We start from the raw sequence: 16,324 nt of genomic DNA, 5'->3' as shown, positions 1-16,324 counted from the left end.
AACTTTGCAATATATCATGCACAATTAGATTCCTACTTTACTAAGTCAATAAAATAGAAGGAAATTATGACCATACATGTGAATTACTGTCAAACATTTCCAATTATAGATCTGTAATTTGCAAAAGTGACACTTACAATCAAAACACACTCCAAAGCAAAGGATTGGGAAACTGATTAACTGAGTCCAAAATACAACCCATAATCTTTTCACCACACTGATGGAAGATATTATGGTTGTCTTATGTCAAACTTGGAAAAAATGAAAATAACTAGAGCTATCACTAAAGGTGATGAATGTACCCCCCGCATGCACTGACACAGTACACTGAATTTGACACACACAAGACTGCATAATTATGTGGACTGTATGTATACAGTATAGTAACAAACAAGAGCTGTCGGAGGACAGCAACGCTCGACTATTCAACAGCCTTGTCGACTGAATGAATACGAGTCGAAAAAGGGGCATAATTTAAAAAAAGCAAAATAGGGTTATGGAACCTGCATAGTGCTTATCAGCTCATGACAGTGGACAAGTGTGTGAAGTTTCAATCAATTCCCATTAGTGGGTACTGAGATACCAGCTTACATATAAGAATTTAACCCAAAACTCCTAAGTTTAAAAAGGGGCATAATTTTGTAAAATGCAAAGTTGAGTTATTGACCCTTTGCACTGCATGTCATATCATGACAGTGAACAAGTGTGTGAAGTTTCAATCCTTTCCCATTAGTGGATACTGAGATACCAGCTTACATACAAAACCTTAACCAAAAAATTCTAAGTCGAAAAAAGGGGCATAATTTTGTAAAAAAGCAAAACAGAGTTATGGAACCTGCTTTGTGTATGTCAGATCATGACAGTGAACAAGTGTGTGAAGTTTCAATCCATTCCAATTAGTGAGTACTGAGATACCAGCTTACATACAAAACCTTAACCAAAAATGTCTAAGTCGAAAAAGGGGCATAATTTTGTAAAAAAGCAAAATAGAGTTATGGAACCTGTGCAATGTAAGTCAGTTTATCACAGTGAATAAGTGTGTGAAGTTTCAATCCATTCCCACAAGTGGTTGCTGAGATACCAGCTTACATACAAAACCTTAACCAAAAATTTCTAAGTCAAAAAAGGGGCATAATTTTGAAAAAAAGCAAAATAGAGTTATGGAACCTGTGCAATGTAAGTCAGTTGATCACAGTGAATAAGTGTGTGAAGTTTCAATCCATTCCCACAAGTGGTTGCTGAGATACCAGCTTACATACAAAAACTTAACCAAATCAGGACGCGGACACCGACGCGGACGCCGACGCAGACGCCGACGCCGACGCATGGGCGAGTCCAATAGCTCTACTATTCTATGAATAGTCGAGCTAAAAACAAAGTCCCATAACTATGCAGAATATTTATCTAAAAGAATGTAACATGCACCATGCACAACTAGGGTTGGTACTGATCACTTGTGTGAAGTTTCATTAAATTGTGTGCAAGGGTTTGGTAGATTAGGCACGCACAAGATTGCATATGCAGGCTGTATGTACATAGTATGTTAACAAGAAACAAAGTCCCATAACTCTGCAATTTTTGTCGCTGAAAGAACCTAACATGCCCCATGCACAACTACTGTTGTTACTGATCAGTTGTGTGAAGTTTCATTAAATTGTGTCAAGCGGATAAGGAGAGATGGTGCGCACAAGATTGTGTCTATGTATATAGTATAGTAACAAAAAAACAAAGTCCCATAACTCTGCAAATTTTTTTTCTGAAAGAACCTAACATGCCCCATGCACAACTACTGTTGTTACTGATCAGTTGTGTGAAGTTTCATTAAATTGTGTCAAGGGGATGAGGAGAGATGGTGCGCACAAGATTGTGTCTATGTATATAGTATAGTAACAAAAAAACAAAGTCCCATAACTCTGCAAATTTTTTTTCTAAAAGAACCTAACATGCCCCATGCACAACTACTGTTGGTACTGATCACTTGTGTGAAGTTTCATTAAATTGTGTCAAGGGGATGAGGAGAGATGGTGCGCACAAGATTGTGTCTATGTATATAGTATAGTAACAAAAAAACAAAGTCCCATAACTCTGCAAATTTTTTTTCTTAAAGAACCTAACATGCCCCATGCACAACTACTGTTGGTACTGATCACTTGTGTGAAGTTTCATTAAATTCTGTCAAGGGGATAAGGAGAGATGGTGCGCACAAGATTGCGTCTACGGACAGAAGACCAGACGGACAGACAGACAGACAGACAGACAGACAACCTGAAACCAGTATACCCCCCCTTACAACTTTGTTGTCGGGGGGTACAAAAATGAATATTCAAATTCGAAAATTGCATTTGGCAGAAACATGAATATTTGTTTCAATCCTTACAAGATAATAATAATTAACAATGTACTCTCATAGTTCTGCTAAATCCTGCCAATAACTTGCACAGCAAGGCTTTCTAAGGATCCTTTCTATAAACATTGGAAAAATGTAACCAGTAGTCTAAACAAATCCTATGTATGGGAAAAAAACTGTAAAGTGCAATGATTCCATCAAATATTGTTACAATAACCTGGAAAACATTATCAACCAATCTAACAGCACAAGACAAAAAAGTCTGGTCAAACTTTCTCTTTTTATCTTAACAGAAACAAGTCTGCCAAAAAATATTACCATTACATTGGAAAAATGTGCAATTTAGTACTGATTGTTCAAAATAATCCATAAGAAAAAAGTTATGACAAACTATGTGACATACAAACAAGCAGACTGCCAAATAGAAAAGGCAATATAAAACTCCCCATACGAGGGGACAGAAATAAACTTCAGCTAATTTTAATTCCCAAAAAATCAGGAACTAATATTCCCCTATGAAATCCAATTTTACAACAACAATAAGACTGACACATAAGGATATTCAGTGATGTTTAGAAACACACCATTTCAACTATTTTGTCCTTAATTAATCATTTTATGAAATAGTATTCCTTGTAAATGATTTCAGATATAAATGAACAATACAATATATTTTACACTAAATACTGATGAAAACAGCAATTTGGCATTGTGGTAAAAAATAGCAAGAGATCAGAGTGATCTTGGCGCCCACCAATGTGCCATTTTTGAGTGTTCCAAATTTCAATACTTACTGACTAGCTCAAGGTCAAATTTCACTTCCGTACACAACACTGTGCATGTGGTCCAAATTCGAAAGCTGCAGCTTGAGAAATGTGAAAGTAGGTCACTAGATCAATTTCAAGGAAAAGTTCTTTGTACACAAAACTATGCATGTGCATCAAGTTTGAAGGCTGTAGTTTGAGAAATTTGAAAGTCGGTCACTAGGTCAATCTTAAGGTCAAAGTTTATTTTGGTACACAAAACTATGCAAGTGGTCCAAATTTGAAAGCTGTAGCTTGAGAAATGCAAAAGTAGGTCAAAATCAAGGTCAAATTACACTTCAGAACACATATCTATGCATGTGGTCCAAATTTAAAGCCTGTACCTTCAAAAATGTGAAAGTAGGTCACTAGGTCAATGTCAAAGTTTTTTCGGTACATAATCCTATGCATGTGGTCTAAATTTCAAGCCTGTAGCTACAGAAATGTGAAATAGGTCACTAGGTCAATCTTAAGGTCAAAGTTCATTTCGGTACACAAAACTATGCATGTGGTCCAAATTTGAAGGCTGTACCTCGAGAAATGTGAAAGTAGGTCACTAGGTCAATGTCAAAATTTGTTTTGGTACACAATCCTATGTATGTGGTCTAAGTTTCAAGCCTGTAGCTACAGAAATGTGAAAGTAGGTCACTAGGTCAATCTTAAGGTCAAAGTTCATTTTGGTACACAAAACTATGCATGTGGTCCAAATTTGAAGGCTGTAGCTCGAGAAATGTGAAAGTAGGTCTCTTGGTCAAAATCAAGGTCAAATTTTATTTCGGAACACAGAACTATGCATGCGGCCCAAATTAGTTTGAGAAATTTGAAAGTAGGTCACTAGGTCAATGTTAAGGTCAAAGTTTGTTTCGGTACATAAAACTATGCATGAGGTCCAAATCTGAAGGCTGTAACTTGAGAAATGTGAAACTAGGTCACTAGGTCAAAATCAAGGTCAAATTTTATTTCGGAACACGAAACTATGCATGTGGTCCAAATTTGAAGCCTGCACCTTTTAAACTGTGAAAGTAGGTCACTAGGTCAATGTCAAGGTCAAAGTTTTTTTCAGTGCACAAAACTATGCATGTGGTCCAAATGTGAGGGCAGTAGCTACAGAAATGTGAAAGTAGGTCACTAGGTCAAAATCAAGGTCAACTCATGTCAATGTTCATCTTGCCACTCAAAACCATACATGTGGTCTAAATTTGAATATTGTAGGTTATTGACAAGAAGATTTTAAAAGCTTTTCCTGTATAAGTCTATATGAACCATGTGACCCCCAGGTCAGGGCCATATTTGACCTTTGGGGATAATTTGAACAAACTTGGTAGAGAACCACTAGATGATGCTACATTACAAATGCCAAAGCCCTAGGCTTTGTGGTTTGGACAAGAAGATTTTCAAAGTTTTTCCCTATATAAGTCTATATAACCATGTGACCCCTGGGGCGGGGCCATATTTGAACCTAGGGGGATAATTTGAATAATCTTAATAGAAGACCACTAGATGATGTCACATACAAAATATCAAAGCCCTAGGCCCTGTGGTTTTGAACAAGAGGTTTTTCAAAGTTTTTCCCTATAGAAGTCTATATAAACCATGTGACCCCCAAGGCGGGGCCATATTAGACCCCAGGGAAATAATTTGAATCATCTTGGTAGAGGACCACTAGATGATGCTTCATACCAAATATCAAAGCCCTAGGCTCTGTGGTTTTGGACAAGAAGATTTTCAAAGTTTTTCCCTATATAAATCTGTGTAAATTATAGAAATAAACAAAGGGCCATAACTCACTAAAAAATTGTTGAACCAGTCTGATTTTCAGGGGGACATAACTAGGGTACCAATACATCATTCTGATAAAGTTTGGTCAAAATCTCCTTGGTAGTTTCTGAGGAGATGCGATAACGAGAAATTGTCAACGGACGGAAGGACGACGGACCACGGATGCAGTGATTTGAATAGCCCACCATCTGATGATGGTGGGCTAATAATACGGATTTAAAAAGCATGTCTTTTCAATCCTTTTACAAGCTGCAAGGTATACAATATTCTAGGGGTAACAATTAAAACGTTTGTGAAATATGTCATTCGGTCTCCAGGTTATATAAATGAATGCTTTAAATTTTTGACTTAGTCTATACTTCAGCCCAATAAAAAACATGAAACTTCACAAAATTAATTAAACTTCTAACAGTATAAGTAATATTGTAATACATTATCTGTAACTCAATATATACCAAGAGCAGTACTGGAACTTTTTTGGGGACTATAACAGCTTAAGTCAATACTTATTTTAATAGAAACAGCTTCACGAAAACTTTTTTTACAATAAATTGACTTTTCAGTGTTCAGTAAATGTTCCAAGAAAACTGTAATGACACTGTGTTTCAGAAAATCTTCTTTTCTTAAAGGCAACAAATAATGTGGCATTTATAATGATAAATTGTTAGCTTTTAACAGAACAAAAATCTTAGACCAAAAATAGAAACAAATGCTAACTTTAAACTGAAAAAAAAAAAAAAAAAAAACAAAAAACCCCTTAATCCTTACCCTGCTAAATTTCTATAATGACCTTGTCCATCTTTCAATTTGAACAGTACCATTAACTGTTAAAAGGGGTGCTTACCGAAAAGATACTGACTGAATGGCAAACAGTGCAGACCATGATCAGTCTGCACAGATGTGCAGGCTGATCTTGGTCTGCACTGATTGCAAAGGCAAAACCTCTTGCCGCTAGCAGGCTAAGGGTTAAACAAAACAGACAAGGGAAAGAAAGTGAATAAAAACACAACCATTGAAAAATAATAATCACAGACATTCCGTCTTCAAATATCAAATAACAAATTGGGAGGAAAAGTCTTTTATACATGTAATTTACAAAATATACATATGCCCGCATTGAAGAATAACTGATCTTATGAAAAAAAAAAAAAGATTCTTCCAATATATTTATCAATACTTAGTTCCAAGAATTAAACATATAAAAAGGCACTAAGAAATCTAAAGAAGCAGTCTTTTTGCTAACAATTTACAAGAAATAATGTCCAGCTAGTGGTGTATTTACAAAGTCACAACATCGCTATAAAACTATCACAGATGCACATGTTTTAACAACAAAGTAACTTTATTACATCAAACACTATTCTTATTTTCATACAAGAACTTTAAAGATCATTCTTTTAGACATAAAGAATTTCAAACAGTACCTTGGCTTGGTTTCAGCAAGCTAACTCTAAGAAACTTCATTTGTGAAAATATATTAAAGAAACAGGTGACAAGGAAATCACACAAAATGTAGGTTTTTTAACCTACAAACGATTTTAAGCGGATTACAGTACTTTTCAAGGATCCATGCTGTTCGCTTTCAAAGCCTATTGGAATAAGAGAAAATGTTAGCGAACAGCATGGATCCTGACCAGACTGCGCAGGCTGGTCTGGATCCATGCTGGTCGCAAACCCACTATGTTGGTTTTACCATGGCACGGCTCATTTAAATCTTAGTATTATTAAAAGCAACACATAGGCTTAGTTTCCTTTCAATACATCAGTTCAACCTCACTATAAATTGAGGACATCATCAGTTTGATTTAAGCTTTTCCTGTACGAGTCTTTGTAAAACAAGTGCAGGACCAATTTTGACCACAGGGGCATGATTTGAAAAAAAAACTTTGCAGAGGACCACCAGACAATGCTACATACCAAGAACCAGACCTTGAGATTTTAGACAGGAAGATTTTTGTCTCTAGTATAAAGACTATGTTCAACAAGTGAACCACAGGGAGGGCCACTTTTGACCAGTGGTGCATGATTTGAAAAATTCTGGCAGAGGACCACAATGCTACTACATATCGAATATCAAAGCTCTGGGCCTTCAATTTTGGAGAAGATTTTTGAAGTTTGTCCTTTTGGTTGAACTGCAGATACATCAGCTGAACAAGACCAAATTAGAACAATGCAAAGAATTCAAGGTCAATCCCAGAATACACCTATGTCATTGGTCCATTTAAAGACTGAATTTAAATTCAACCGATCAGATTCAAGGGAAAATAGACTGGTCTCCAAAGAAAAGTTTTACAACCTTAGACTCAGTCATCATATTTCATAAATAATGCTATTAACATTTTCAATCACCACTCTTGGTATGAAACAGCATTACAATGTATTTAGAAACAATTAAATTATTAATTTTTGAGGGCATTGTTGTGCATTTATTTCCAACAAAAGAGTATTCTTTAAAAGCCCACATGAATTTATAACCAGTGCATTATTTTACTTAAAAAAGTACATCTATTTCTGTGTGCCTTACTTCAAAAACTGATCTACTTCAAGTTTGTTTTAGGTGAAAATGTCATACATTCCTGTTATTTAAAATTCCGGAATAAAAGTCAACCTTAAATGATAAATAAATGTTAATAGATTATTCCACATTCAGATGACTGTACTTTCTAATAGCTAAACAACAAAGATGAATGCAGCCTTGCTAATGGCCAATTTCAAGTTAAAAACTGACAAGGCCAAATCATGCATGCATGTCCCCCCCCACCCCCCTCCTCAGATGTGTGGGTATAACAACTTGAAATATTTTGTTTGTTGTGAATGAGGCGGGGAAATCTGAGGTAAAATCTGTTTACATGCAAAAATTGAAAGAAAAAAAAAAAAGAGATAATAATTACAACAACATTTTCCCTCGATATACATATTCATGTTACAAGTTTCAATTTCAAATGCAGCAACTTGACAACTATTCAAATACAAATATAGGAAAATTGGTACAATTATAATGATATTGGGAGTCATCAAAGTGCTTTTAGTAAGTCTAGAATAGTTCCTATCTGTCCACTGAACAATATAACCAATTCAAGTTTATAAACTAATGTCACAATCTCCCATTTTTCAATTTTACACATTAATAAAATGCCCTTTCAATATACACATGTAGTGATGTAGTAAAGGTTTACAACAAAATTAAATCTTACTGACTTGATTATGCTAGAGACTACTGTATACACTTCTTCAAAACAGTCCATAAACATATGCTAAAAGCTGAAAAACCTCCAATTTAAATGCATGTTAAACACTTTAAATTGTACCCTAGCATTGTACATGCATGTTCTGATTTATACACAACATCATAATAATCTACTGATAATCATAAACCCAGAACTTAACAAGAAGTTTCTACATTAACAACACTGTCTCTCTTATCCCTCAAGGTAAATGATCTAATAAAATTTGTCTGTAAGGTGATATGCTCTTTAAAGTCAACTTCTCAGTTTGCTCCATCTGCTCCAACAGATCTTTTTCTTTGTAATCAGCTCGGCAACAGCTGATGCAGGAATCTGTTTCATATTGTGTTACGTCAAGCCTTGAACCCGTGCAAAAACAAGCTGTCATCTTTAAAGAGTGGAAGAGGCTTGTCCAGTTATAGGTACACTGTTCTATCAACTGACACTAGATGACGTGGATGCTTCCTCTAGCTGTTTCAATTTTTTTACCTGTGAAGAATCAACAGAAAAACTAACAAAAATGCAATAAATGTATACATGTATCATGATTTATTGAATCATTAAATTCTATCTATCTTGTCCTACTGCAGACAAGGAGTCATGTTACTGCATTTTAACACATACAGTATTACAACATGTTTTAAGAACAAACCTTAAGATATGTTCAATTTTATTACTCCCAACTAGATCCAATTTCAGTTTATATAAATTAACAAAAGCAACAACTGCTGTACAATTACAACCAGTGTTTGGAATCTGTAGATGAAATCTCATTAAGCTAAAGCATAAAAGAACGAGAATCAATAGGGCAACTAGTACCAGCAGTCACATATCTGATAGCTCTGTCAGTGGTGTTACCCCTGCCACCTTAAGGTGGAAAAACATACTGATAACTGTAAGAGAAGGGATATTTTTAATGGCAGCTGCAGACATGGAGAACAAAGAATCTACATCTCTTTTGTTGTTTTAACCAATGCTAACACATTATATTTCATATTGGAAATTTCCAGCTTTAAGGTGTAGAAAGGTAGGGATACTTCCTAACATAAAAGAATATTGATCACAAATGGGGTTTCTAACCAATAAGGCCAAACTCAGCAGCAATGAAAACAAAACTTTACAAAATCTTACTAAGCAAGAGCTGTTAGTAAATCACATACATACCAGATGATACTGTAAAAGCACAAATATTCGCAATTTTGAAATTGTAAAGGGTTACCTATAGATATATTTATATGATAAATATCTACTGATCTATGATACCGCTATTGATTGTATGGATTTTTTAACACATCTAAATGTCTACTGATCTATGATACCGCTATTGATTGTATGGATTTTTTTAACACATCTAAATGGTTAGAGTAGATACCTAATAGATTGTATGGTTTTTTAACAATCCAAATAGCAGCAATGACCAATTACATCTTATGATAGTATGAGTTTTTAAACACATCTACAATGTCTGTAAACACAATATACCGCAATTTGATTGTAAGGATTTATTTAACATTAAATGTCTACTGATCTATGATACCGCTATTGATTGTAAGATTTTTTAACACATCTAAATGTCTACTGATCTATGATACCGCTATTGATTGTATGGATTTTTTAACACATCTAAATGTCTACTGATCTATGATACCGCTATTGATTGTATGGATTTTTTAACACATCTAAATGTCTACTGATCTATGATACCGCTATTGATTGTACAGATTTTTTAACACATCTAAATATCTACTGATCTATGATACAGCTATTGATTGTACAGATTTTTTAACACATCTAAATGTCTACTGATCTATGATACCGCTATTGATTGTACAGATTTTTTAACACATCTAATTACCTGTAAACTGTGACTACTCTATACTTGTTACAAGTATTATTGTAGAATCACGGTTCACAAGTACATGTAATCTACATCCCTGAGCATAAAATGTCAAAGTTTGTATAAAGAAGTAATTGTACATGTTTTAAATTAGACATCTATATGGTTTGTTCTACTCCTTTATACTATCCTGTAGTAATGAAAAATATGCAACATAAGAGTTTTGGGAATATGTCCCTTTCCATTCGATATGCTGAGGAAGGTTTGCATAATGACAAAATTTTCTTGTTTTTTTCTTTTACTATGGTATAATGTTCTACTGAATTAATGATCAGGAGGTGAGCAAGCTCATAATTATCGCAAAAATTAAATCCTTGCAAACATTTCTGCTTTTACAGTAGACTGTCTAAGGTATATTTATGTAACTGGGTTTAATTTTCACTCTAAAAAACTCTTTGTCTTTGACATGAGACAAAATGATGACAAAAAGATATGGGTCAACAACTGGCCATAAAATATCACCCAAATAAAGTACGACTGGTGTATGCCTGAAGTTCTCTGGTGATTACTAGAAAAATGTTTCCATTCTAGGTCAATTACTCACCGCAGGATATCATTGTTTAAGATTGACACACAGGTCCAAGCATTACCAGTTACTGATCAGTCATTATCTTAGATCAGCACCATGTCCCATATGCATACAATTTGATAGCGACACATTATAAATTTTAAAGACAAAAATCCCCCTGGTCGACCTGTATCACTCTAAAAGCAAAAATTACAATTTGATAAATATATCATGCACTGGGTGTGGAAATGAAATATGAGGAATTTGAATTGCCAAAGCTAATAGTTTTACCAACAGAATTTGTTATTGTACTTTTGATTAGGTTTCAGTGCCAAGAATATTGTTTGCAATATTCCTCAATGTCACTGCCACAAAAAAACGTAAAAAAATATGATCGGAAACAACAGGAGCTGACTTCTGGTTCAGCTATTAACGTGCATACCAAAATAAGAACTCACTGTCAGCCTATGTTCATACAGCTGCTTATGAGAGAATTTCTTAAGCACAAAAATGTACTAGCTACTTTACTGTGACACAACTTCTGATGATTACTGTAGTTACAAAAAGATGGAATTAATTTAAACAAGCAGTAGCCTTTTAGAAATATCAAATAGTTCAGAAGCTGAAAGAACTGAAATATTTCAAGTATGTGAGGTGTATGTGTTGTAACAAAGCATCTGCCCTGTTTTCCAAATGTCTTCAGTCATGTTCAAATGCAGTGCTTTTACTCAAGGTTTCTTGATATGGGACCCCCAGTCTTTTTTGGGACTCGTACAACTGAAAGTTAAAGAGTCCATAAAACAACTTGCTATTTGTATTTGTTAATTGATTACTCACTGACTACAACTCAAGTTCACCTTGACTTTAACCTTTGGCCCCTAAAAACAGGTAGGGATCATCCACTGATAACAGGTAACCAATACTAACCATCCTATAAATTTTGAATTTATTGATCAAGAACAGTTTCAAGCTCACAGTGACAATGACGTTGGTGTATTGGCCCCAAAAGCGTAGGGTCATACAATCAGTCCCAACCACCCTTTTATTTGTTTGTTTGTTTTGGGTTTAACGCCGTTTTTCAACAGTATTTCAGTCATGTAACGGCGGGCAGTTAACCTAACCAGTATTCCTGGATTCTGAACCAGTACAAACCTGTTCTCCGCAAGTAACTGCCAACTTCCCCACATGATTAATCAGAGGTGGAGGACTAATGATTTCAGACACAATGTCGTTTATCAAATAGTCACGGAGAACATAAGCCCCGCCCGAGGATCGAACTCGCGACCCCGAGATCCGTAGACCAACGCTCTTACCTACTGAGCTAAGCGTTTTAAATTTGAGGGCCATTATCCTAGCAATTAATGATCGCAACACCAAATGATCTACTAACAGACTGACCAACCATCATAAGCAAAACAATATACCCACTAATTTTTGAAGGGGAGAAGGAGGACATAATTTATAAGCTTTTATCTTTAGGTACTGACTTACCTTGTGTTTTGGACAAAGAAGTGAAAAGTTCTCCTCATCCAAGTAACAGTCTGATATGAAATATAATACACAAATAAAATGACTACAGTATTTCAAAGAAATGGATTGGTGAAACTGACTTTTTATCATTGTCATATTATGTCATATAAATTTGAGACAGGCAACACATATGTGTGTTGCACAGAAATTCAGTGGACCAAATGTAGACTAGCAAGCTATTAATACTACAAAAGTCACACTGTCATTCCTCATCTGAGCCATTTTGCTAAAATTTCATGAATGTGGCTCTTTACTTTTCCATGTGGCTCATAAATTAAGGCCATTATCTTAATAATAAGTAAAATTCTAAATTGTATACTCCTGAATGGAACGAATAAAGAAGTTTTAAGCAAATAAGACCCCATTTACCAGTAGACCTATACGTATTAACATTAATATAAAGATTTTCAAAAGCAGAAAAGAACATTTATTTATTTAATTTGTTTGGTTTAACATTGCACCGACACAGTAATAGGTCATATGGCGACTTTCCAGCTTTGATGGTGGAGGAAGACCCCAGGTGCCCCTCCATGCATTATTTTATCATGAGCGGGCACCTGGGTAGAACCACCGACCTTCCATCTGCAAGAATTCAACGCCCCGAGTGAGGCTCAAACCCACATCCACGAGGGGCAAGTGGTTTGAAGTCAGCGACCTTAACCACTCGGCCACAGAGGCCCCTGCAGAAAAGAACAAGGTAATATTTTGTGATCCTGAATTTTTTTTACTTAAAACTGCTAATCTGTGTTTTTACTGTATTGTCCATTTCAGTCTAGTGTAATTTAATATTCTTTTTCCAGATTGATGATCCAAAGGTACTTGCAAAGTTATACAATTACACTTTCAATGAAAGATGTGCTATTTACTTTTGATAATTATCACTTTCTGTTGTCTCAAAACTAAAAGGTTTTAAGACTTACCAGCTCCCTGAGCACAAACATGGTGGAATTTCTGTTGGCAACCTTTATTCAAACAACCAATCATTGCACCCATTTCATTACACACAGAACAAGGCTGAAATCAACAAGATAATAATCAAATTCAATTTAAGTCTTACTGATTTACATTTTGTTATCAGTCACTGCTTACCCTGTTATAAGCATAGGACAAAATGATGTTCAGAGACAACTCGTCCTGCAGGACTACTGACTTATAACTGTTTCTCGTCCTGCAACAGTCAGTTCACTGGTCCTGCATTTTTCGTGTGTCTAACACTTTTTGCAGATGACACTTTTAAATGTTTTATGTATCGAATAACTGTGATGAAATCAATGCACAGTCTGTTTTTAATTAATATGCGTCATAGCAATACACTGGCAACTACAAGTACGGACTTGCTTCCTGTTTCATTTTAGATGTGTGACACCCAATGAATATGCTAAACACCCAATATTAACTACGACATTACAACAGTATTATGCAGTTATTTCACCAAGGATGGTCTTATTAATTTGTATATTCATTGCATAACTGATTTCTACTGGAAAAATATCACTTGTCCTACAGGACAATCCAACAGAAAATCCCACTTGTTTTGGGCCGTTTCTACAAGTCAATAAGAGGACAATGGAATTTTTGTCCCCTGTACTGGCAATGTGAGCCATCTGCTGTGACTTTACTGAAGTAACTCAAATCTAAAATTTAATAATGGCTTTCTATGATCTGACCTGGTGACCTAGTTTATAAACTTATATAACCCAGTTTTGAATTCAATCTAGATTTCATAGAGACAAACATTCTGAAAAATTCCATAGAATCGCAAGCAATCTTATCATTTGTCTATATTTTCTTTATGGTTTCAGACTATGCAAATAGCAATTATTTATATAACTTCCATTTTGTTACTTTGTAATCGCTTATTTTCCTCGTGGTACCGAAACCTATTTTTAGAATGTGAAATTGAAAGTAGACTCTGATAATCAAAAGAGCGCAACACTTAGTTGGCAAACAGTAACAAAATGGCTGCCCTAGCGCACAGTAAGGCTTCTGGGTAAAGAAATTCGGTACTTAACGGCGAATATTCTAATATACGGCCTTATATGCAATGTAAATGTTCAACAGCTTAAAGACAAACTGTCAGGGAATGTGACACAATTTATTATACATGAATTTAAACGTGATGTTAATTTCTTTTAAATGCATGTAGGGCAACGCGCATACTTTGAGAATGAATAGGGTGTATTAATAAATTTTGTATGTAGCTGTCAAGGGAGAAACACCGTTAGTGAACATAATGAAGAGCAAACAATTACTATGCCAGGGATAACATCACTTACTGTACACCATTTTAAAGGTATTTATATTGTCTTTCAAAAGCTTGAACATGCAATGTTCTATCTTGGGGAAAGTACTTCTAACGGCATTCTCATAGAAGACATAAGGTAGAAGATTGAATGAACTACCTAAATCATACCAGAGATAAAAACTGGGCCATAATAAATTTGAAAGACAGTAAATATCTTTAAATATCTGTAAAATGATGTATGATGAATTGTATTAAATATTCCCAGAAAAGGAACCTGTGACGCACATTTTTAAGCTTCGTCGACCAATAAACATTAGTGTTCTCAAACGGTGTTACTGCTGTTTCTGTTACTGATGGCCAAAAAGTGGTTATCTTATAACTGTTAAGTGTCGTCGACATTTAGTAGTTTACCATTGAAATCTTTGAAAGTACGCTGAATTTAACAATTATCAATATTTCACTATTGAAACCAGAATTATTAGACCATGTACAAGTAGAATTATTTTTTTCTATAACGAAATTTAATTAGAGTGTGGAAAGCAGCTTTAAGAAGATCAAACAGAAAATGTGGCCTGTAGTGTGTTAATATCGTTTTTTATGATTTGACCTAGTGACCTAGTTTGTGACCTAAGGTAATCAAATTTTGAAACTGACACAACATTTCATAGAGACAATCATTCTGACAAAGTTTCAAGATGATCAAACAGAAATCATTCTCATCCATCAGAGGTTCGTCAAAATCCCGAGAAGAACCGGGAGTGGTTTCAGCCAATCATTGTTCGCCATTATTTGGCACGCCGAATTGAAACTTCAAACAACATATACTTGCTTATGAATTACTATGGATAAAGGCGATATTCTATGATTGTGATTAATATAGATTAATTCCTGCAATTCAATGTTAAGAGATTTACATCAAGAAATAACAATATTCTGCGTAATTCAACATTGATATTAGGAAGGACATGGTCACGCTTTTCACCGACGATTTTGATTGGCTCGCTATAATTTGTAGCGAAACAATGCTGATTGGCTGAAACGTTTTACCTGTAATGTAACCAAACCACAAGTAACAGCGAAATGTTCCAGAGGTTCATCCGGGGAACCATGGCAGACCTCTGGTATGCGAGAATGACAGAAAATGAGGCCTCTTATAGTGTTAACAACATCTTTTTCTATAATCTGACATAGTGATCTAGTTCTTTGACCTCAGGAAACTCAGTTTTGACACTAAAAATTGTGACCTCTAGAGTGTTAACAAGCTTTTCCTTTGATCTGACTTGGTGACCTAGTTTTTGACCCCAGATGACCCAATATTGAATTCATCCAAGATTTTATTGAGGGAAACATTCTGGCCAAGTTTCATTAAGATTGGACCAAAATTGTGACCTCTCTAGTGTTAACACGCTTTTCCTTTGATCTGACCTGGTGACCTAGTTTTTGACCCCAGATGACCCAATATCGAACTTGTCCAAACCTTTATTGAGGGTAACATTCTGACCATGTTTCATTATGATTGGGTCAAAATTGTGACCTCTAGAGTGTTAACAAGCTTTTCCTTTGATTTGACCTGGTGACCTAGTTTTTAACCCCAGATGACCCAATATCGAACTTGTCCAAGATTTTACTGAGGGTAACATTCTGACCAAGTTTAATTAAGATTGGGTCAAAATTCTGACCTCTAGAGTGTTAACAGTCAAATTGTTGACCGGACGACAGACGGAGGACTGACGACGGACACAGGGCGATCACAAAAGCTCACCTTTAGCACAAAAGGTGAGCTAAAAACGAAAGTAGGTTGCTTATTCTGCGGCAATATGAGGATATCTGACTTCAGCTGACTTGCATTTCATTGCTCCCTTTTCACTCACTTTCTTTAGCAAATGTATGAACATCTTGTTGAAAATAGTGACAGAGTGAAAATCTACAAACTGTATTAAAATGGATCTGAAGTAGCTGAATTTTGTATGAACTCATCCAAGATTTTATTG

General features: G+C 35.2%; 1 protein-coding gene across 2 annotated transcripts in view; it reads right to left on the bottom strand.

Moving 5' to 3' along the window:
• Positions 1-906: 906 nt before the first annotated feature.
• Positions 907-16,324, bottom strand: part of LOC123564608 (uncharacterized) — a 39,350-nt gene continuing 23,932 nt past the window's right edge. Inside the window, exons 5-7 of one of the 2 annotated variants that reach the window (XM_053537273.1) lie at positions 13,009-13,102; positions 12,047-12,099; positions 907-8,640 (exon numbers count right to left, since the gene is read on the bottom strand). In XM_053537273.1, the coding sequence (XP_053393248.1) occupies positions 8,599-8,640; positions 12,047-12,099; positions 13,009-13,102 (189 nt within the window). In that variant the 3' untranslated portion in view covers positions 907-8,598. Of the gene's footprint in view, positions 8,643-12,046; positions 12,100-13,008; positions 13,103-16,324 lie in introns of both variants that reach the window. The other variant, XM_045358313.2, reaches the window with a different exon arrangement.

This window comes from Mercenaria mercenaria, chromosome 2, assembly GCF_021730395.1.
Source record: "Mercenaria mercenaria strain notata chromosome 2, MADL_Memer_1, whole genome shotgun sequence".
Lineage (NCBI taxonomy): Eukaryota > Metazoa > Mollusca > Bivalvia > Venerida > Veneridae > Mercenaria > Mercenaria mercenaria.
This window is presented reverse-complemented; position numbering and strand designations above follow the sequence as displayed.